The sequence below is a fragment of the Phaethon lepturus genome, unplaced genomic scaffold, assembly GCF_000687285.1.
Source record: "Phaethon lepturus isolate BGI_N335 unplaced genomic scaffold, ASM68728v1 scaffold13725, whole genome shotgun sequence".
Classification (NCBI taxonomy): Eukaryota; Metazoa; Chordata; class Aves; order Phaethontiformes; family Phaethontidae; genus Phaethon; species Phaethon lepturus.
This window is the reverse complement of record NW_010541261.1, coordinates 14436-30309: the sequence shown is the minus strand read 5'-3', so window position 1 is coordinate 30309 and position 15874 is coordinate 14436. Positions and strand designations below refer to the sequence as shown.

General features: G+C 46.7%; 1 protein-coding gene across 1 annotated transcript in view; it reads right to left on the bottom strand.

Moving 5' to 3' along the window:
- Window positions 1-4245: 4245 nt before the first annotated feature.
- Window positions 4246-15874, bottom strand: part of EHHADH (enoyl-CoA, hydratase/3-hydroxyacyl CoA dehydrogenase) — a gene marked incomplete at its 5' end in the record, with an annotated part of 18385 nt that continues 6756 nt past the window's right edge. The window contains 2 exons of the mRNA XM_010287685.1: window positions 4246-5516; window positions 13240-13581. Coding sequence (XP_010285987.1) covers window positions 4246-5516; window positions 13240-13581 — 1613 coding nt within the window. The remainder of the gene's footprint in view (window positions 5517-13239; window positions 13582-15874) is intronic.

Genomic DNA, 15874 nt, shown 5'->3' with positions numbered 1-15874 from the left:
CCCCGTCTTGTCCGTCCCCCTCCCCCGGTCAGGCTGCCAAACCTGTTTGCCACACACATTTACACAATACTCCCCACCTGCACACCCACGGCTCCCTTTCCCCCAAAAGCAAAGGCGCTGGAAGATGGAGTTTTACCAGCTGAATGGTGCAGGGCTTGTTGGGAGAAGCCTCTGTCCTGTGTTACAATGGAGGCTGCACAAAATGGTCCTGCTGGACCCTTCTGAACTGAACCCTCCCTCGCTGCTAGGAGGAGGAGAGCCTTTCACTCCCTCCTCTCATCTCAGTGCCAGGTGAGCCCTGGGCACGCACGACTGCGTTCCAGCTTACGCCCTCGCCTCCTCCTCGCCTTGTGCAAGCGGGGGCCACAACCTCTCCCTCTCAGCAGGCTGGTTGCCCACAGCTTGAGGGAGAGCTTTTCACCAGGCTGAAGGGATGTTTCTGGGGCTGGTTTTGATCGCTGGGACAAAAGCAATCTGAGCTGGCTGAGGATGGCAGGGAGGTTTACAGTGTGCCTCAGGGATGGGACCCGTTAAAACTCAGCCTAACTGGGCAGGAGGTGGGTGCTCAGGTGCACCAAGCAGGGGGCTTTAAGCCTTCCTCAGCACTGGTCATCAGGACTGAGGGAGCTTCACAGGCCTGTAGATTTTAAATGCCTCCAGGGTTAATTGCACTGGAAAGTTAGTTTTCTGAATCGGTCCTCAAGGCTTACCTGCCTTTGTTTTGCCAAAATCCCACTGGAATCTGCAAATATTCAGGACCTCAAGCAGAGGAGAAGCAAACACCTGCAAAACCAGGTGTTTCTTTGACACTGTTCTGTTGTCCTTCTGTTCCCTGGAGCCCACCAGCAGCAAGCAGGGGATGCAGCTCAGCTCCCAGGGGATACCCAGCCCAAGAACTGCCTCTTCTACCTGCTGGCACGAAGTCCTCCCTCTGCGCCGCTGTTTCACCTCCAGAGCTGCTTTCGCACCCAGCCTGGGCTGTAAGATCACTTTCTGTTAAAAAGAAATTAAAGCAAAGGAAGGTGAATGGTGGGTACAGGAATGGGCGTAGGTGCTTCTGACAAGACTCAAGTGCCCCATCCAATTCGGACATGCGCTGCAGGACAGCGCTTCTTAGCACACCAAAAGGTGGGGAGCTTTTTGTCTCCCTTTGAAGGCCCAGTGCTGCCGGGGACACTGATCAAAGCTAAAGCAATTCTCTCCTTTGGGGCACTCCCATTCTTTACTGTTTTGCAAAATGCCTGTGGCTGAGCAGTTAATGGAGGCATCTGCTGCACTGGCAGAGTTCACTGACTTAATTAAAGACATCTAACAATTCTGCAGCTGCATGCGAGAGACCGTGGGTACTCACAGGGCTGAAACCGAATATCCTCAGCATGGAAAGCAAACGTCCCTGCTGCGCAGAAAGTGTAGATCTGCAGCCAGACACTCACATGAAAGTCAAAGCAGGGCCCAGAGATTAAGGATGGACTAGAGCCAGCTTGCAATGCGCATCGCCAAGGCCTCCCTGTGCTGGAGAACTGTACAACCTCAGCTCACACTCCCATCGCTTAGAATGGTCAGACCTGCAACAAGTGAGCCAACAAGGGAGCAGGGTCAGGGACATTCCTTGCAAGTAGGGACAGTTTCACCTGGAAAAACATTTTTAACAGATATTTTCTCACTGAGTAAAAATAGTTAGCTGGTTTAAAAAGGCAGGTGGGAAAACTAATCCTGTACTAAGTAGTTATCAAGTTCTCCTCTGCGTGGGGCCATGTTCTCTCCCCGTTAAATGAAGAAACATTTCACTCATGGGCATATTTCTGGTATCACAGCATATTTGAGCTGATCGGGGGCTTTGCAAGGCTGTTATTTTAACAACTTAAGAAAGAGGCTCACAGAACAGACCGGTGCTTTCTGATGAGATTGCATGTCAGCAGACACCAAGGGCTTCGAATCAGGCTGCTGAGCACGGGCCGCTGCCCTGTGGGCCTGGGGAGCTGCGGCTGCCCTTTGGCATGCTCTCGCCCTGCCGGGAGCGGAGCAGTCGAGAGGCAGGGACTCCTGCAGACTCCTGCCAGGAGCCTCGCTCCCGCCCTCTCGGAGCTGCGAATGCAACCTCTCATGCCAGCACTGTCACTGATGGCTGGCTGGGATGTAAAGCAGACAGATCAATGCTGTGCTGCTTTGGTCGATACGAATTTACAAATGAACTTCTGTCAGGAGAGACATTACTGGTGTGAGCAGCCTCTGTTCTCAGTAATGTCTGTGAGGGGAAATGAGAAGGGGACCAGCACAGACCACCACAAAAGTGCTGCAGGTGAGGAGAGGCTTTTTGGCCACAGCACAGAAGCTGGTGGGTCTCAATATCCTGAGACCAGCATCTCTCCTACAGAGAAAGGGCATGCCCTCTCCTCCGCAGCGTGCTCCTGCTGCGAGGGGAATTGCCCTTTCCCAACACATCGCCAGTACGGGTGACCACCATGGCACGAGGCACAGGAGAGGGGACGTTAGCCCAGGCAGTGCATCGTGTCCAGAGCTGTCCCGCTGGATGACATGACAGCTGCCAGCACCAGCTAGTGCTGTTGTGTAAGATGTCACGCAGAGTCCGCTCGCGCAGAAGCAGTGCTTCACCCTCGAGCACGTGCTGGATTGCTCCCAGCTGTGGCATACAAGTGATTTGGGGGAAACCGCAGCAGTTTGCTGTGCCTAGAGTTAGCTCTTTCTCTGGTCCTGGAGAAAAATCCTCCCTGGAACCAGGCACTTGGGTTAGCTTGTGACTTCTGAAGGGTTTCCTGCCCTCAGTTTTGCACCCTCACTCACTGAAGAACAGGGGCCAATAAGGGCAAAATAAGACATATTTAGAAAAAAAAGAAGCATGCAGCCTTTTCAAACACAAACTCTTCCACAAACAGGAAAATGATGTAATTCTGCCATGTAGGGAAGCAATGGAGATATGTATAAAGAAAGAACAAGAACATTTTCCTTTTTCTATTTTCCCATCTGATATCATATAGTCTGTCATTAGATAATCCAAGCACTTTTATTAAAATAAAAAGCAAAAGTTAGACATCCAATGATAATCTTCCTGAGAAGGGAAACCAAACCAAGCTATTCCCCACACTGGGCTGGAAGATACATTCACTAGACACGAGAAATGGGAGACATTGTCCCAAAGCATCAAGCTTGGAGCAAGTTTGGCTCACTCTCCTTGCTCTCTGCTAGAGACCTGCCATGTCCCTGCATGCCTGCAGCAACATTCTTGCCTGCACAGCTCCTGAGCCGTGCACTTCTCAGTGTGCCCTCTGCGTATGTGAAAACCCAGTCAGTGCCAGGTCAGGCTTCAGTCTGGTCAAGTAGAGCGTGCTGAGCCCCAAAACCTGGTAGCTGTAGGCAGGCAGGATAGTTGGAGCGATGGCAACGCATATCCACAGTTAAGAGATGCCAGAAGATGTTTCTGCTTGGTCAAAGCCGGGTGGGGATAATGAAAAAGGAGGATGGAGTCTGAACGCAGAAGGCCAGTTGTGAATCAACACCACAGATCAGGTTGGTCAGGTCAATGCATTTGTGGCTTTTGTCATTTATTAGAATTTCCTCTGCAGCGAGGAAGAGGGATGGTACCGGCCCTGCCCCTTGGTCTCTGCTCAAACCCGCTCTCTCCAGTTCATTTGACTTTACCTCTGATGCCATCAGAGCGTGCTTTTTTCTCTGGTGCCATCACTCCCCAGCAGCAGGAAAGGAGCAGGCTCCAGCTGGCTGGCTTTGGGAGAGCCAGGGAATCCAGCGGAGCTGGGCTGCACAGGAAAGACCTGAACAAACTGGGAAACAGACTTAGGGCAGGTTCTGGTTGATACAGTCAGTCTCAGGTGAACTGTGACCATCTCTCTCTTGCCTCCTACCCTGATTTACTTTGCAGGCTGTGGATGCTGCTCCCTCCCTCCCACAAAAAGACAGACTGGAGGAGATGTACAGCTGTGAAGACCTGAAGGCAGAGCAAAATGAGACGGGCCTTTATACAGCGACGTGCAAAGCAGGTGGGTAAGGCTGGTGGTGGGAGGGGTGGGTGATGGCAGTGGTTACCTGCAGCAAGAGGGAAACTGAGGTTAACCATCAGCCAAAGTTATTCTCTGCAAAGGCCCAGGAAGGTCAGTGACATTGTTTATGAGCCTGTAGCACTTTAGTTTTGATTGGAAAAGACAGCGCAATTACAGCACCTCTTTCATGAGATCAGCCTCCATTGAATTTACATAGCAGGCATCAACAAAATCACAGCTTGTTGCTCTGCCAGCTTAGGTAGGACATCCACTCTTTGAGGGGAGGGTTCCCCAGAGCTACCAGCTTTTTCAGAAAGGCCCTGGGCTGGAGCCCGGGAACATCAGGGTGGGCCTCGGAGTATTTCTGCAGTTTAGCCAGAACGTGAGGGAGCCCGATGGTGGAAGCATAGAACATGGGGCCACCCCTGTGCTTTGGCCACCCATAGCCATTGATATAAATGACATCCAGGTGTTCTGGGCCTGATGCTATTCCCTCTGCCAGGATGTCAAACCCTTCATTGATGAGGGAAAACAAACATCGCTCCAGGATTTCCTCCTGGTCTATAAAGCGGGTCTTGATGTGATGGGTGTCTCTGTACTGGGCCAGGAAGTTGTGAAGCCATGGATCCGGCTTGGCTGTCCTGCCCCCAGCCTTCTCGTATTGGTACCAGCCCTTTCCAGTTTTCTGGCCGAACCTGCCGTTCTCACACAGAAGATCAGGCAGTGGGCTGTAGCGATGGCCATGCCGCTGGCGGGCAGGTGTGCCTGGAGGTAGTGAGGCCCCAGTGAGGCCCTGGCCCTTTCGAGACCTCCAACCCACATCCAGCCCAGCAAGATCAGACATTCGGAAAGGTCCTATCTTAAACCCAAAATCTTCAAGAACCTGATCTACAGCTTCTGGTCTGCTTCCTTCCTCTAAAAGGAAAACTGCCTGTTGTATATACGGAAACATCATTCGGTTCCCAACAAACCCAAAACAATTCCCTACCACCACTCCAACTTTTTTCAGCGCTTTGGCTAGCTGCATAGCGGTGGCAATGGCGGTGGGGGATGTGTGATGGCCATAGATTATTTCTAATAGCCTCATCACATGAGCAGGGGAGAAGAAGTGCGTGCCAACGACCTGCTGTGAGCGGCCCGTGGCAGAAGCTATTTCATCGATGTTCAGGGCTGATGTGTTTGTACACAGAAAGGCCCCTGGCTTGCAGATTCTTGACAGCTTGTGGAATATTTCCTTCTTTAGTGCCATGTTCTCAAACACAGCCTCAATGACTAGATCTACATCCTGCAACACACCAAAGTCCACAGTGAACTGGAGACGTGCAGGGTTATGGAAATCCAGGGTTTGGCCACCCTGCTCCATTTTCATAGCCTCGCGTTCCAAAAGGAGCATCACGGCTTTTCTTCCCATGTTCAGATACTCCAGATTCTGCTCGAGGGCTACCACAGGTATGTCGGCCTTAACCAGAGAAGTCACAATGCCTCGGCCCATTGTTCCCAGCCCTAGGAATAAAAGTGAGACAGAATCAGAGACTATGAACAGAAAATGTTACAATTAATCACGTGACAGTAGCACTTCCTTTGTATCTCCAGGATAAAAAGCAGAAGCCTATGCAAAATGAGTGGTGCACAGGTAGAAAAAAAGAACTGAAGACTGGGAAAAAGGAAGGTGAAGTCTCCTTTTCAGTGAGCCTAAATGTTTGAAAAGCAGTAGCATAAAGGCAAGTTAATGTCCTCTCAAGCTTAGAAAATATCAGTGAGATTCACTCCAGCATGTGCAGACCATGTGATTCATGTCTTCTCCCTGCAAAGTTTTATACCTATGGAAACCAGCATCACTTAAGAGTTAGATCCTGGGGATCAAAGGCAGGAGATCTGAGGTTCAGCTTCAATCCTGTTAACAAATTCTAGCAGGCAGTTTCATAAGCATGCTTCAGTCTGAGGATATCAATGCCTCTCTGTTCCTGTGAGATGGTCTTTTATGGGCACTCATAGCAGAACATTAGTGTAAGCAAACGCACTGCACCCAGAGATTTTGACACCAGCAAAGCTCAGACAATTGGTTTCTCCCTCCTTCCAAGCTTCCTATTTGTCCCCTTCCTCTCCTCCCTCTGCACTTCACTGCCTAATCTTTGAAGCAAAGAAAATTCAGCTGATCTTGGACACTGATCTTCTCTAAACCTTGTCTTTAATGTCTTGTATGTCTCTTGTCGCCAGATCAAACAGGATGGAACTAACATAGTGTTCTTAATCCAGATTTCAGCATCTTCTATCTCCTTTTTAATTGCTCCGGAACATCAATAGCCTTTTGCTTGCTGTTCGCACTCTGTATTGGGCATTTCTGCTCACTGGGAACTATCCAAATCCTCCAACACAGGCCATTCCTAACTGCTGAACATTCTCGAAGACACAGTCTTCCTTGTACAACCACGCAGTTAAAGCACTTGCCCAGAATTCCTGTAACTAAGCATCCATTCAAGCTGTTATTTTTTTTTCTCCAAGATCCATGAATGCGCCAGTACCAGATCATACCCCCAGGAATACCAGTGTAGAGATTACTGGCTTGATCCCTTTCCTCCCTCTGAGCCCTTCCACCACCTCTGCCCTCTATTACATTAAACGCAGCTGCACGCTTACACTTTCCTGTGATAACCCACACTATTTATCCTGCTCTCCCATGACGGAGACTTTTCAGACTAAGTTAATACAAACTAGTAAGAGAAGGCCAGCACAATTTTACCAGCTTTAAAAGTGTTAAGCATCTGAAGGGGAGGATTATTAATATCCTAAATAAAGCAACAACCAGACAAAGTACCGGTTGGTTATAATTCTGTAAAAATCATTTTTTTAATCCCAGGTTTACAAACGAAAGTCAACTAAACAAATAAACAGAAACAAGGAGATTAAAAAAAATTGTCTAAAGCAGCTTTGTAAAGAAGAGCTGAAATTATGTCATCGGTTAAACAAGTTCCAACAATCAAGGTCAAACAAGGTAGTATGTTTTTCCTACAAGCTACACACCCCTGCTTTAGTTCTGTCCACCCTCAGCATGTGTACACACAAGACATTTAAAACATTCCCTGCTTAGCCACAAGAAGATCGTTTTTGCAGACATCACTATCTGGCAGCCTGCTTATAAACCATTACACTCCCAAGCAAATGCTGAAGTTCCTTTCTAGGAAATTAGATTTGCTACTTCCTAATCAAGTACTACTAAAAGCTAATTTGAAAATAAAACTAGAATAACATGAATCAGTTCTTAGTATTTCAGTGTCCATGGTTTGCTGACTGAAAAACCCGCAAACACAAATAGCTCCTCTCACTGTGCTCAGTACTCAGAGCCTTGGATGTGGTAGCAGGGACAGTTAGAGAGAGTTTTTTCCCTGTCTTTGGTGAGCTACACGGGCTGCTTTGCTCTCAGACAGTGCGGGAGGGTAGCTCACCACCCCATGCATACCCACCAAGCCCAGCCCCATCTTTAAGGCTCTCTAGACATCAGGGGTTTGCAGTTCCACATCTGGGTTCTTCACGGCTCCCTCTTGAAGTCTCTTCTTCCTTTCCAGGGTGGAGACCTGGGATGTCTCCCTAGAATTTCCAAGCTCTACTAAAGAAATAACACACACATCCTGGGCCTTATTAACTCCTGTTCCTCTCAGCTTCAGTCTCATGACTGAAATCTTACCAGTTCTCTTGCAATATGAGCACGCTGCTTCTTCCTAAACCAAAACCTCTTCCATGAGCAGAGGTTCTCCGGCCTTCTTTCCAAGGGAAGTTCTGCAGTGGTGTTAGCTGATCCCCCCGTTTCCTTTTGTCCACATGTAGTATGAGTCCTCCCACCTAGGTTTTCACCATCCCATGACAGACAGGCATACATGCTTGTAGTACTTCACTTTCTAGGCCACGGGAATAGGCTTATAGATTAGATATGAACTTGCCAAGCTTGCTTCTGACCTAGAAAAGCTGTCTCTCAACTTACTACATAACTCTTCAGTGCCCTGTATGAAATGATGTTTAATGAAGCTGGCAGAGAGAGCAATGAAAGCCCCAAGGGTTTTGTTACATTAGACCTTGTACAGCATGACTCCTCTGGAAATATTTTCTAAAATTGGGCTATAAAACTAATGAGAGATTTGGCTATCTAGCAGGGAAAGAAGCATTTCTGAGGACTCCTCTTTTCAATTTTATAAAGCCAAGTGATCTTGAGGAAGAACATATTAGAGCAGAAAAAAACAGTAGGGAATCATCGGGCCTTACACATGCAAGGCTTGTAGAAGAGAGAGAAAGGGAAATGTCGCATGCTCAGCTCAGATCACACAGACCAAACCACCGCTAGGAATGACTCCAGGATTTCTACCGTATGTTCCGTTTTCTTCCTCAGTAGTGCTCTCACTTCCCTCAAACCATGAACAAACCCTATATTCTTATCTGCCACGCAGGGGACAGTTTTCAGAGCTGTGTTACAATCTTTCATGCCCAAGGCACATCTTTCAAAAGACGACTAAAATCTGCTTCAGGAAAAGGAAGTGTCTAGCCATCTTGCTTCTGGTTTTTCGTTGTGAAATGTAGCTTTGACATATAAATAAAACTAAACTTGAACCCATGTAATTTCAGGCCAAATATGGATACGAAAAATCCATTTGCTGGGCAAGCTGAGTGATTAATGATTGTTAATTATTGATCTGTCACATGAGGTACTTAGAATATGAAAAATCATGAAAAATTAATTGAAGGACTTTAAAAGGAAATTTCCAAACAAATGAACTCGAAATATGTACAAAGCAACTCACATACAGTCACACACACTAGAGAAATACAGATCAGTGGAAAATACTCTCAACTGTAATGAATATTTGGACTTCGAAATGCCAGGCAACTGAAATAATACTTTATAGATTGGTAAAAATATGCAAAGACTGTTCCAGTTTTCCTGTTAAAAACAACAATGAGCAATTGGCGGTGGCAGACTGCTGCAGGCTGGAGCTGCTTCTTTGTCTGTTTCAGGGCATTAATTTCAAGCAGAAATAACATGATGCTCAAAGCAAGCAGGGAGCTATGAAGACTGCAGAAGGGACAGAGATGAACTCTTTTTCTGGGTGATGAGGAACCAGAGAAAGGGGAAAGAGATGGGAGCCAAGAGTTCAGAACAAACAGAAACAAACGAAATGGGTGACACTGCATGTGGCTGAAGACAGTCAAGAATAGCTAGGGCAAGAGCAGGCGGGATCCCACATAGCTGGGTGTTACTTGCTTATCAGTCTTTCAGCAAGCAAACTGCAGACAAAGGCAGCTGATGGGAAGCCAGCACCACACAGGAATGGTTGTCAGTTCATCAGCAATGCTACCTATCACGCATGCCCACAAAAATGATAGATCATCCTTGATGTTGAATTGACATTAAGACATGGTCAGCAAGTGATGTGCCAGCTCCCTCCAACAAGTTCCCGCTAATATTGGGCAGACAGCGGAGCCACAAAGCAAGGTGCCCCTAGCATTCATGGCACTGCTTCCAACCCTAAAGGTCCTCTGTGCCTACAGAAAAGGTACTGAAGGAGGAGGAAGTCAACGTGATCTTCTCAGTTGCTTCCCATCGTGCAGCGATAAAAGATGGGAGCAGCAGTATAATGCAACATGGTTTTAGTGTGTGAAACAGCACAGCACTGTCTATTGGAAAATGGGGTCTGAATGATTTCTGACCATCCAAAATGGATGCAACATCTTGCTCTGACTGCTCTCTTCTCTGCAGTGAAAATATAGAGACCCTGGATCACCTAGGTAAGCTCAATACTTACATGGATAAGCACCACTTTTTTAAAAGGTGTCAGTCCCTCAAAAATCATCCCTAAGATTTTGATTTCTAGTGCTGCAAGAATGTACTTAGGATCAAGAATGTGAAATTAAGATAGACTCTACAGCACGGTACTGGCTGGAGAATGACTTTATTACAGCAGCCTGAAAGAAAAAATACAATTGTGTTGGCATGTTCTACACCTGTCTAACGGACTTGCAATTTCACCGATATCAAAAGGCAACATAGGAAGAAAACCTTCCGGAGGAAGGAGAAAAAGCACAGTGGCGTGGCAGAAAGAAGCAATGGAAAGCAGTGACACTTAATATGGCATGGGATTCAGAGTTAAAAGGAGGTGAACAATAATCTCCAAAACAGATGCCACTCATCAAATGAAGTATAACGTGAACAACTAGCATAAACAAAGCGAGCTGTAATTGTGGGCTATGGGGGCTATATTGATAGAAGCAGCGATTCAGAAAAGGCATTAGAAGTCTTGGTAAGTGTCAAGGCCCTGAGTACACTGATAAGCTTTAATGACCCTGACTAGCTACACCTGGAGCCTCCACCCACACGCACTGTCCATGGGCCTTGGAGCCCCATTTAAGCTCAGACCTGGGCCTTCAGTCCTTTTCCAAGCTATATTGGAAGAGTTCTGGTGTTTTACTGTGGCTGTGCTAGGCTATAGACACTTTTGATCCAGATCTCAGCCTGGCTTCCCAACTTTACCCTCGACCTGCACCATTGTGTGAACTTTGCTTGATCATCTGTACTTCTAGTAGATCCTGGCCATGATCTGCTTGCCTTGCTCAGGTACTGTAAATAATTGATGCAGCAGTGGGTTGTGCTGCCATCCAGAGGGAGAAACGGGTTGACAGGAGCTTTGTGAAGTTCAGCTAGGGGAAGCGTGAAGTCCTGCATCTAGGACTGAATAGTTCTATACACCAGTATATGCTGGGGGCTGACTGGAAAGCAGCTCTGCTGAAAAGGGGTTCTGCTGGATGCCAAGTTGACTGCGAGCAGCAATATGACCTTGTGGCAAAGGCGGCTAATTGTACACTGGGCTGCATTAGGAGGTGTCTTGCTGGCAGGCTGAGGGAGGCAATCCTTCCTCTCTGCTTAGCACTGGTGAGACTGTACCTGGAGTACTGTGTTTGGTTTGGGACTCCCCAGTTCAAGAGTGATATGGGACTACTGGAATGAGCTCAGTGAAGGGCTGCTACGAAGATTAAGTAACTGGCGTGTGTCTCATGAGGAAAGGCTGAGTGAGCTGTGATTCCAGCCTAGAGAAGGCTCAGGGGGATCTCACCAAGGTATATAAATATCTGAGGGCAGGTGTAAAGAAGATGGAGCCAGACTCCTTTCAGTGGCCCCTGGTGACACTACCAGAGGTAATGGGCACAAACTGAAACACAGGAGGTTCCATCTGAACATAAGAAAACACTTTTTTTACTGTGAGGGTGACTGAGCACTGGTGCAGGTTGCCCAGAGGGGTTGTAGAGTCTTCATCCTTGGAGATACTCAAAAACTGCCTGGACATGGTCCTGGGCAACTGGCTCTAGGTGGCCCTGTTTGAGCAGGGGGGTCAGACAAGATGACATTCAGAAGTCCCTTCCAGCCTCAAAGATTCTGTGGTTCTTCCCCCCGGAGGTGTTATTGCCATTGGCTCCCCACCCCTGGGAGTGTGGTTGCTCCCTGCCAGTAGATAATTAACAGGATGTGTTGAACATGGCTAATAGGAAAGTTGGCTGTTACCTTAAGCATACTAAGCAGGAGCAAGGAAGAAACATCTCGGTACCTGGTCTTAGTGTAATTACTCCTGGAACAGTGTTGCCACTTTGGCTATGTGTGCTTTACAGAGTGTTGAAAAATTAGAGGAAGTTCAGTGTCATAGAAATGACCAATGTGTGACAGATTGTCCTCTGCAGCAAAAGTATCGAAGCACTGAGTTTATTCTGTAAAAGCTATGGCTTAACTTGAGCATTGTCTGTAACCAGCTACACACACCCCCTGAAACTTGGGGGTAGAGGTTGGGGCAATTTCAGACCAGAATTCATAAGCCTGTCTGGAGATGAGATGCGAATACTTAATCCAATGGATGGGAGGTGCAGCCCAGCCAGTTCTGTTTGGAAATAAGATACGGATTATGTTTCTACTAGAAACCTTCAAATAGAGATTGCATTTGTCCTTAGACTTCCCTCTAGCTCAGTTATAGCACCAAAATAAGCAGATTAGATCTAAACAGCCTTTCTGGCTAAAATGTCATTGAGATTGAGACTCTGCAAGTGTATTATTCTGGCATGATCTATCAGTATGTAGCAAAGAATGCCCATTCTAGTCACGTGATCATTCCTACACAACTTCAATACATGCCCTTCCTGCCAAAGCACGTGTTGCGGGACTGTCACTGACACATGAAATCCCTGTCTGGGATTGTGTGTGTCCAAAGAACGGTGTTCCTCAAGTCACGTGAGCTTGGCAATAATTCATGCCTCTTTACCTGCATGCTATAACAGCCACAGATCCTCCTCACAAGGTCTGTGGACCAATGTTTAAAAAACATTTTAATGAAAAATATGGCATGGCAGCTAATGAAGAGAAGGGCACTTCCAAAAAAGTGTTTCTATGGCCTGAAATGAGCTTTCAGAGGGCTCATATTGCAGAGCACAAGAGGCCTGTGAAGTACCCAGGAAAGAGCAGTGATCATCTGGTGAACTTTCTCTGAGACAGAATGGATGTTCTTGAGAACAAGTGTTCCATTACTTGTCTAACCATTTTTTGAGTGCTACTATCAACAGGCAGAGCTGAAAGATACTTTTAAAAAAAGCCTCAGCAGTGCATCAAAGGTTTTATTTAAATTGCTCTTATAAAAAATTAATGAAGGCATTATCTTTCTGGGCTACAAAATGGCAGGAACGGATCCCAGTGAGATGAAATCTTAAAATACAGGTGTCAAAACATTTTTGTATTAATATATCCCTGAGTGACTCTCTGCACATGCACTTGCAGTACAGAACTAGACCGGGAGGAGGAGAATTTTATGCAAACGTGCTTATAACATGGGCCAAAGCCAGGACTCAATAGCAGCATTTTAAAGGGAACAGACTGCTTATGATCCACAGGTGAAGCAGTCTCTAAAGTAAGAGGAACTTATTCTTCCAAAGAAAGAGGTGGCATCCGGTAACAATCTAGGAGGATGTGACTTGCCACCTGAATTTCTGAGCTTACCAGTGCAGTGACAACTTCCCTCCTTGCACGTCACCTGTGGGTGTGGTGTACCGTTGCCGGTGATGGGTACCAGTGACTCTGGTGAGTGACAGCTAGGGAATCCCACTTCAGCCTTCTGCCATGAGTAAAGTCTGATTACACTCATCCCATTCCCCTTCAGCTCTGCTGTTAGCTGTGCAGTCAGCAACCACAACAGCTTTTTCATTCCCTTACCGATCACAGCCGCTTTGCGGATGGGCTGAGGGGAAGCGCTTTTCCATGACGCTCCACTGGGTGTTGTCCACTTCTGCACCACTCTCTCTGCGAAGAAAGCATACTGCAGTGCTTGGGCCTGGCCTGAAGTCAGCAGGACATTAAACAGCTCTCGCTCCTTCCGGACTCCATCTGCAAAGGGCTGCTCTGTGGCGGCTTTGACTGCCTGGAAGCACAGCTCTGGAGCCAGGCAGCCCTGGGCCTGCTTCTTCACCTTCACAAGAGCCTCACTGAGAAATGCTTCCATGTTGGGCAGTTTTGGAACTGGCTTCAGGCTGAGCCTGCGGGGTCCCAATGGCTGGCCTGGGGATAGAAAAATGGAGTTACACATCTGGAAGACTACGGATTTTCACTCCTTTCTGCATAAACTGGGAATGCAGTCTATCTCTTTCCCTCCTAAGCTCACTGCATTAGGGCTTGCCATGGCACAGTGACCTGGGTCTAGAATTAGTCTCTGCCACTTCTCTTTAGCTTTCTGTTTGCTCTGTCAATTAAAATTTTTCAAGTCCCTTCTCAGACTTCAAAAACAGCAAGATTTTGATTTCAAAGAAGTAATTGTCTCCTTCCTTTTCTCAGCTACACAGAGTGCCTTGACTTCTCCAGTTCTCTTACTCCGCAGTCCCAGCTGCCACATTCATATAGCTCTTTCTATAAGCTTTAGTACTAAAGTTTTTTTTTGTTTAGTACTCAGTGCCCAATCGACTTTGCTAGCCAGATGCATTCCAGCCAGGGTCCTGACCCAAGCATTTACAAAAGACTGAGAAATATACCTTGACTTCAATTCTTCCCTGACAGCAGGAGTCTGTCTAGTCACTTTGGGACTAACCAAGAGGACAGCACACGCAGCATGAGTTGGGGAGCAAACGAATAACAAGGGAGAGTTCATGCTTCTGTGTCAGCAAGGGGTGAATCAAGCAGCCACACAAATACCTGAGGCTCATTATAGACAGAGGTTGCTATGGTGATACCTAGACAGGATTTTAATTGAGAGAAGTTAGTTACATTTCAGATGCCAAAATCCTCTTCATCCTTCTCAGAAGTACAAACCTTGGTGCCTGCTGGGAGGTCTCAGATCTGGCCATACTCAGGCTCTTCCTACGCTCTTAACGGCAGCTTGCCTCAGTAAAGACCATGGAGGAATAAGATCAGAAATTCAAGACGTATTCCCTTAATATTCTGACGTCTTCACAAAGACCCTTTTGTCATCATAGCCACATCCAGATCGTTAACTAACCGTGTAGCAATGTTACCGCACTGAGTGCTGCAGCACTGTTCCCAGAAGCACCCAGGACCGCTACCAAAGCAGGATGGTGGGTGGGCCCCCCTCTAAAGAGAACCTTATGCTGAGAAGCTTTCTGGCATATAGTCTCATTGCCCCAGCTTCTGTTAGATGAGCTCTGCCCCAGGGGCACACTTCCTTCAAAGGTGGCATAGTGCATCCAGCTCCCCTTTTTCTTCCTGCTGTCTGAGTTAGGAAAGTGCCAGTGCATCGGCAGAAGACTCAGGAGCAGGAAATCACACACAGGATGCTGAAGGGCAAAAGTAACGGCAGCACTGCAGTCGTTCTTTGGTTGCCCGAAGAACACGTCCTGACTCAAGCTCTTCCTCCAAGACTGAAAAATGTTTCAGAGAAACAGACACACAAGTTTCCAGGATAAGTTATCTTAACGGGTTTCTTGAAATAATGGTCTTCAGAGGGCAGGCTATTAATTAAGCCTTTTGGAGAACACAGATGAACACTCACTGTTTAAGTAGCTTCCCTTGTAATCAGAGTTCATAAAAATAATGTTTTCACATTGATAGTGAATACAGTTTGCATCTGCCAGTATTGCAGGATTTAGTCAGGATAACGTTCCTTTATTTTGCAATCCTTTGTTACTCCCCTAAATGTGTGTGTTTAACCCAGAAATGCTCTTTATCTGCAGTTCTTTATTTAGGACTTAAATAGTGGATATCATTTCATCACTGGAGGAAACTTCAGGTTTGTCCCAGAAAGCAGATCTGATGGCTGGAAGGCCACTTAAGACTGGGTGGATCAAGGGACTTCATACGACACCTCTGATGTGGAAAGGACTGGTAAAAAAGAATACTACTGGAAGCCCTTAAGCCCTGGTCTTCAGATAGTAAATAGTACTTGTAAGCACAAATACTGATGGAGGACATGAAACAGTAGAAAAGTAGCTCTCATCAGTATCCTGTAATAAAACTCTGATTTAGCTGTAAGCTAAATAGGTTTTTCTAAGTATTTCTACAGCATCTCCATGCAGTGCCTCTGCTTCTGCAATGCTAATAAGAATCAAGGGCATATTTATGAACAGAAAAAAATTATCTGAATCCAAACCCGGGAAGAAGAGATCAGTGTGGGACACCCACGGCTTGATTTCTGAAATCAAAGCAGCAGGAACGTGATGAACAGTATCAGATATCAGTGCTGCAGGGAAAAGTGTCATCCATGCACAGGAGCAGCACAGATACCTGCTTTGTCTTACTTGGGTTTGTAGTCAAGGTGGCCCAAGAGACAGAACAAGTCTATAAAATTTCTATCAGCAAAAGCAACACGTAAGCATGCAGTATCAAATATTGTGCTATTTAAAGC